Source organism: Plasmodium cynomolgi, chromosome 7 (assembly GCF_000321355.1).
Source record: "Plasmodium cynomolgi strain B DNA, chromosome 7, whole genome shotgun sequence".
NCBI classification, from domain to species: domain Eukaryota; phylum Apicomplexa; class Aconoidasida; order Haemosporida; family Plasmodiidae; genus Plasmodium; species Plasmodium cynomolgi.
Genome location: NC_020400.1, coordinates 307,740 through 315,005, shown reverse-complemented (window position 1 = coordinate 315,005; position 7,266 = coordinate 307,740). Strand labels below are relative to the sequence as shown.

The 7,266-nt window shown below is 42.5% G+C and overlaps 2 protein-coding genes across 2 annotated transcripts; both read left to right on the top strand.

Annotated features, from left to right (window-relative positions):
* Nucleotides 1-523: 523 nt before the first annotated feature.
* Nucleotides 524-2,224, top strand: PCYB_071590 (hypothetical protein; the record flags this gene model as incomplete). The annotated part of the gene is made up of 3 exons (XM_004221556.1): nucleotides 524-1,669; nucleotides 1,886-1,960; nucleotides 2,111-2,224. Coding segments are annotated over 3 exons (1,335 nt in total), but the record flags the coding sequence as incomplete, so codon positions are not given.
* A 2,299-nt stretch (nucleotides 2,225-4,523) lies between these two features.
* PCYB_071580 (S1/P1nuclease) lies at nucleotides 4,524-6,259 on the top strand (the record flags this gene model as incomplete). Its single annotated transcript, XM_004221555.1, has 3 exons — nucleotides 4,524-5,670; nucleotides 5,855-5,946; nucleotides 6,161-6,259. 3 exons carry the CDS (start codon nucleotides 4,524-4,526, stop codon nucleotides 6,257-6,259), a joined length of 1,338 nt encoding a protein of 445 aa, XP_004221603.1.
* Between the last annotated feature and the right edge of the window lie 1,007 nt (nucleotides 6,260-7,266).

The following is a 7,266-nucleotide window of genomic DNA, read 5'->3' as shown; positions in this document are numbered from 1 at the left end:
CGTGATCACGTGCAAATTAAATTTTGAACACATGGTAGTTAAACATATCAATGTGGGGGTCTCTTTTTTCCCAATTTTCCATTCGAATTTTTTTCTGAAGGTGCAACCCGCATTTGTAGTGACTAAAAGGGGGAGTTAAAATGGCCTAGTGATTTATTGGTCGGATTTTCTTCAACTGGCTTTCTCAAGTTGGCCAAATAATAGCTCCAATTTGTTGGCGTAAAGAGGGGGTCGCATCAGCAGTCGTAGCGGTATTAGCGGTAGTAGTGGTATTAGCGGCAGTAGCGGCTGTCGTGGTGACAATCGTGGCAGCGTGGAGGAAGAAGACTTGTCCGCCCCTCTCCCCTGAACACGCGGCATGAACACCCTCGCGCGGCTAGTCCCGCTGTTGCTGGCCCTGCTGCACCTCGCGAAGAGTCAATTTAGCAAAGACGGAGGGAGGGGAGCCAATAATGGAGATGTACCCATCAGGCAGTACCACGTGGAGAGAAAATGCTTCATTCGTACCTCCACCCCAAATAAGAGATACCTATTTGGTAAAAACAGTACAGTTGTAAAGAAATTCAAAACAAATTTTAGCAGAAAAGATGTCCAAAAATTGCTGAGAGAAATTCCACAGATAAATTACCCCATTTTGTATGCCCCACTAGGAGTGGTACTTCGTCTGAGCAACATTTTCGCATTCATGTTATCTCTAAACGTGTTCAAGTTGGTAAAGAATGAACATAGGACTGCTATGACTGACATCACTGATAATATATGCTCGAAGATATTTTTGCTAAATGCGATAAATGACGTGGTTAGAAAAATACCTGAGGAAGCTCCTCAGTTGTGTAAAATTTCCCTTTTTTGCGTGACCCAATTTTGTATACAGTTTATTTTTTCCCGAGTAACTGCTTTTCTGTTTTACGCGGAGGAGAGGGATGTCTTAAGGGGTGAGGGTGATAACGGACGAGTGCAGGTGGAAAAAGAAGGTCAGGGGAAGATCCACATGGACGGGGAAAGGGACCACGTTGCTCCATCCGCAGGGGTCACTCCACAAGAAGAACAGGAGAGAAAGAAGCCCACAATAGCTACTGACCTGAATTGCCACAAAACAACCAAGCATGAGGAAGAAGCAGGAAAGACACAAAAAATTAACATGCTACAGCACATGTGCGTGCTTAACCAGTCCGGACTGATACCAATATATGTGTACAACCACCTGTCGAAAAAGTTCCATTTTGAAGAGAAAAATATCTCCCTGTTTGTTAACTGTTATGTGCTAATTAGCGGAATTTTATCGAAAATTTATGTAAAATTTTTTGTAAAAAAAAAAAAAGACGACATATCAAGCGATGAGATGAAGGGCATCTGTCTATCATCCATGTTCAGTCCCATTTTGAAGAATTCCTATTTTTGCTTCCTTTGCATTTCGATTTTTTTCAAAATTTTTAACAAAGCTAATGCATTTTATGAGCAATCCATCAAACAGTCAACCATTATATTCAACACCATGCTGACTCCATCTGTGTATGTAATCCTGTCGAATATTTTGTATGAAGGAATTAGATTACCTTCTCCTGTATCTTATAAAGACCTTTTATTCGTGTTGCAAAATAAATATCTTTTTTTTCCTTCCCTCGTTTGGGCCATGCTGCACGTGAGCAATCGCTACGGTGTTTTTAAGGTATGGGGTGAAGAAACACCACGTTGAAATGAGTGGATGCAACACGCGAGAGGGCAGAGGGGGGAGGGATATATATTTCTCCTCTCTGTGTGTCACGGGCGAGTAACTCATACGTCAGTTCCAATCGTTCGCATTCAGCGAGAAACCATTTAAGTACAACATCGCGACGTTTTATTTGATTTTCCCTTTTTCCCCCTTTTTCCCCCTTTTTCCCAGTTTGACAAAAACTTACAGCTCTACTTCCTCGTCCAAGCCATGACCCCCCCAAACTACAACCTCTTCCATTTGGCGGTAAGATCACAAAGAAAGGATAAGGAGGAACCATTTTGCGATATTTTAACCAAATCAACGTGGTGAAGTATGTGTATGCACGTTGTGTATATAGCCCTGCACATTTTTTATCATTTTTTTTTTTTTTTTTTTATTATCCCCCCTTTTTAGAAAAATTATGGAGGACCAACTAGCATTAGGAAAACCCTGAGCGTGTCTTACCCCCTGTATCTCGTAGCCTTATACTTTTATGCCTTAGCCCTGTTTAGTTATTTTCGGAATTGAAGAGAGTAATCAGCGGTTTAGCTAGCCATACCCTGCGCTATCATGCGAATAGTCCATTTGGTTCCCCTTTTGTTCCTAGTGATCTTTAGCCTACTCGTTTACATGGTCATTACGGTCTCCGCAAACACTGGAGTGCTCCCTCTCCCCTGTTCAGTAAGATGCAGTAGAAGAGGCACGTCTCACAGGGAGCCTTCTTGTCATAATGAAACACACACGCGAACGGTAACTCAAAAAAAATATAAAAAAAATATATTTTTTTTCCTTTTTTGTGAAGACCTTTGCGTTACTCATTTTTGCACATATCTGGGTGCGTTGAAAAGAAGGGAGCGGAGGGGACCCACTACAAAAAAATTTAATTCATTTTCGCGTTTGAATTTTTTGTGCGTTCTACAATGTTGCTATTTATTTCGCTATTTATTTCGTTATTTATTTTGCTATTCATGTTGCTATTTATTTCGCTATTCATTTCGCATTTTTTATTAAAAGTGGGAAGGTGATGTGAACCCATGTTGCTACGGTAGCATATTGCCGCCCCCACGTTCCCGTGTTAACGGAGGAGGGGAAATTTTGTTTTTCCCATTTGTGTGGGGAGGGATAACACCCTCATGGTATTTTCGAACGTGCTGATTAATCGGTGAAAACGTTAACTCCAAGAGGGTGGAAGGAAAAGTGGCGGTTTGATTACCCAAGCTATGCATGTGATTATTCTCATGTTGGGACATTCTACTGTGTGCATGTATTTGTGGGGAGATAGACAGGCAGGGATATACGCATGCATCTGCTTTGTCAAAAGGAACGGACAAATGGGGACGCTGCCTCTTCTCCGTGATCACCCTTGGACAGGGTTAATGGGCTTCTTCCGGTATGGAATAAATCTCCTTTTTCCCATTTCGAGCTGCGCTCCATTTCAGCGCACATTTGCCTAGTTCCCTTTATACGTGTATAGTCCAGGGGAGGGGAGATTATTTCAGCCCACGTCTGCCCGCTGGGCGGCACAGTCATGTTGGCAGTTCCGGTTGGCAATCCCCCTTTGGGGCGTTGGTTTGGCGCAAATATTTGGAGAAAGTGGTTGGCGAAATTATGCGGTCTATCGATTTATACACTGTTTTTTTTTTTTTTTTTTTTTTTTTTTTCTTTACTTTTTTTTTTTCCCCCTTTTGCTCCCCCTACCACTGCAGTGTACGCCGGACACAGTGGCGGTGACGGTTAAATCCCCCTCGACGTACTGCCAATTCGTTAAGATTTCGAGGAAATTTAAAGGCCACCAACAGGGATCCCAGATAAACGAAAAAAAAAAAAAAAAGAATTTACAACGTAGCAGGAAAAAAGTATAGTCCACCATCCTATTCAAACTGCATAGGTAATTTTTTTTTTCTTTTTTTCTTTAAACGTTTTTTTTTTTTATTTTAGGGTTAAAAGGTGTCGGGAAATGGGCAATGTGTTATAGCAAAATATATACACTTCACACGTACACCTGAGCATGCGCAGAGGTTCAATTAAATACTGTTGCGTGGGTGTGTGGAATCTTCACACAATGAGTCATATGAACGTTTGTAAAGAATGGCATTTTGTGAAGTAGTAGTCTTTGCCGAGCCGTTTTCTTTTTCCCCAGTGGCATTTTTTTTTTTTTTGTTTTGTTTTTTTTTTTTTTTTTCCGTGGTTATAAATTAAATACTTTTAATGTGATAGTGACATTTTGGGAGGTAAACAAAAAAAAGGACGAAGGAACGGAAGAAAAAAAAGAAAAAAAAGAAAAAAAAAACAGCCATCTTCTAACCACCTTTTACCTTCCGGGGGTCATATCACAGTAAAAGAACGGTGTGGGTGAGTTTTCCCTGCGAGGTTAGAGAAGGCTGGCACGAAATGGGCTCCAAAATAATGCCTCCTTTTTGTTTTATTGTCCTGCATCGCGCGATCGTGTAGAAGATATATGAAGAGAAGCTCTCTTCGACTTTTGTATGTCGGGGCGACTGTTGGGAGTTCCCTCAGTCGTTTTGCGTGACGAGGCAGCACAGCGAGTTTGCACAACATCGTTGTATCGCATCGTTGTATCGCATCGTTGTGTCGCATCGTTGTGTCGCATCGTTGTGTCGCATCGTTGTGTCGCATCGTTGTGTCGCATCGTTGTGTCGCATCGTTGTATCGCATCGTTGTATAGCATCGTTGTGTAGCATAATCTCGACGCTTATCTTCGCTGCCTATCTTCGCCGCCCATCTTCGCCGCCTATCTTCGCCGCCCATCTTCGCCGCCCATCTTCGCCGCTTATCTTCGCGTTAACCGAATCGGGGGGCGCGTAAAATGACGGAGGCGTCAAAATGGGCCCTGCACAAGTACCTGCTTCCCCTTCTAGTCATTTTGCTCACCTGGGGCGATGGGAAGACCAGGGTAAGCTGCTTCAACGGAGAGGGTCATGAGGCCATAGGGATGGTCGCCATGTCGGGGATAAAGAGCGAGCAGCTGTACGAACTAAAGAAATTGTTAAGCGGAAAGGACATAGTAGATATTGGGAAATGGGGGCACCTGGTCCATGACAAAATAAAAGGAGCGGAGTCTATGCATTTTAATTTACAAAGCAACGATTGCAAGAAGGCCGTCTTTAAGTGCGAAAATGAAAATGGTTTATGCCTGATCAACTCGATAAAGCACTTCTACGGGCGGTTGGCTGGCGGTCACTCGGGGAAGCAGCCAGCAAAGGAGTCAGCGGGGGAGCCAACCGGTCAGTCAAGTGAACAGTCAAGCGGTGAGCCAAGTGAACAGCCAACCGGTCAGTCATCTGAACAACCGACCGGTCAGCCATCTGAACAGCCAACCGAACAGGACGCGTCGAATTCTGCCCCCCCCGGGGAGAAGGCCATCCCTTTCAAGTACCCCAAAAATATCGCGTTCACAGACGCAGACTCCCTCAAGTACCTGGTCTCCCTCATCGCAGACATGCATCAGCCATTAAGAATAGCATACCGATACGACAACGGAGGGAAGGACATCAAAGTCATTCACCATGATGACTACAAAACGGTGAAAACAAACCTGTTCGATTATATGGAGAGCGAGCTAATCAATAAAATGATTAACAGGTACCAGTCAGCATGGTATGGAGGGTGGACTCATGTTAATCGACTATTCGACGAACATAAAAAGGACGAAAAATTATTTAGTGAAAAAGGAATCAATGCTATCGATATTTGGGGAGAGCAAATTGTGAATGAGTTTTGCTCCGAGTTTTACCTCAACAGTTATGTAACAAATTTTATGGTTGGGAAGGATAACGAGCTGCATTTTGATACATCCAAGGAGATCGAAATTACGTACGACTTGGAGTTCCATTTGGAGAGACTACTCAAAGTTAATATTTTGAGGGCCGGATCGCGCATAGCCATCGTGCTCAACAGTCTCTTTGCAAATAGGAAATTTTCCAGCCTGAGGAAGAAGTCCGAGTTTGATAGAGGTAGGCATGAAGGGGTGCTCCTCAGCGAGTAATCGCGTAATTCCCCAAGAGTGTCGTTGCCATGATGCTGTCCCACACACGTGGACCCATTTGATAAAAGAGCCACCTCAAATCGGTTGACACTGGTCGGCTAACCTCCACGGCTGCTACTCACACAGTTCACTTTCCTCCCTTTTCCTCACAGTCGAGTACGAGCAGCTGGAAAGGCACAAAACGGCCTCCGTGTATAAAAAAAATGCCATATTTATCAATTTGGCTATTATCTTTATAGTGTTGGTAAGGACAAGGAAAAAAATAAAACAAAGAAGGGGATACATACCTGCACTTGTCGCGTCCCTCTGTGTGAGCACATGTGTACGTTATTCGGGGACGCCCTCGCCAGATCTGTTACGTTCATGGGGTTATTCATTTATTTGTTTATTTTATTTTATTTCATTTCATTTCATTTCACTTCATTTCATTTTTTTTTTTTTTTTTTACCTCCGTGCAGGCCGTGATACTCTACTTCAACTTTATTTTTAACAGAAAAAATAAAATGTACCTCCCAAGCAAGACGGAAGAAGTCGAGCTGCAGGCTAAGTGCAATTGACCATTTGACAGAGCAAAACGTCCATGGGGGGAGGGGCCTCCCTCAGTTGTCTCATGCGCATGAATGAAAGAGCAATTTTTATGTGGGGTGAAGAGAGACCCCTTTTGACATGACATTTTTTTGTGCTTACCTTGATAAGCGTGAAGAGAAGAAAAAAAAAAAAAAAAAAAATGAAATGATAAAAAAGGGGGGGGAGGAGATTACACCACAAATAATTTGGAAGTAGGAAGCTTTAGTCCCTCGTCTGTGTAATCCCATTTGGTGGTAACAGTATGTCCATCTACTGCGCTGTTGGTTGAGTGCAAAAATATGTGCCATCTCGAAATGCAGGCCGATTTGTTCACCCGGAGTAGTCAGCGTGTGGCAGTTTCCCACGACAGTCATTTTTGTTTTTTTTTTTACTTATTTTTACCTATTTTTTTATTTATTTTAACTTATTTTTTTATTTATTTTTACTTATTTTTACTTAATTTTACGTATTTTTTTTTTTTTTTGTTCTCATTTGTCTTTCTTATTTTCCCCTTTCCCTCTCCTGCACACAATCGCCCCTCCATTTGTTTCGTGTGTCGAATTTTATTTTCAATGCATCCCCGGGGATCGCGAATCTCAAGTGGATGAAAGTTTTCACTCCGTTTCTTATGGAACGTGGAACATTTTAAAAAAGGAAAAAAAAACAATTTTTATTTTCACTTCCAAGCTTTGTGATGTACCTCAAGTTGTAGTAAAGGGTGTAGGAGAGCACCTGTTTTCCTTTTCCCTATGGATTCCTACGCACGCGAATTGGCATGGCGCCACCTCGACAGTGCTTCAGCCTTTTGTAAGACAGGTGGTGAGACCCTCCGTATCATCAACCTCACAAAATGGATCCACTCTAAAATATTCAACTGGTGTAATTGCGCAGAAAAGAACCTTTCATATCCCTTTTGTGCTAACTGCTATAGGGGGGGGGAAATAATCCCCAATTTGACTTTTCGAGCGGGTGGCGATTTTTTTCGGTTATTTTATTA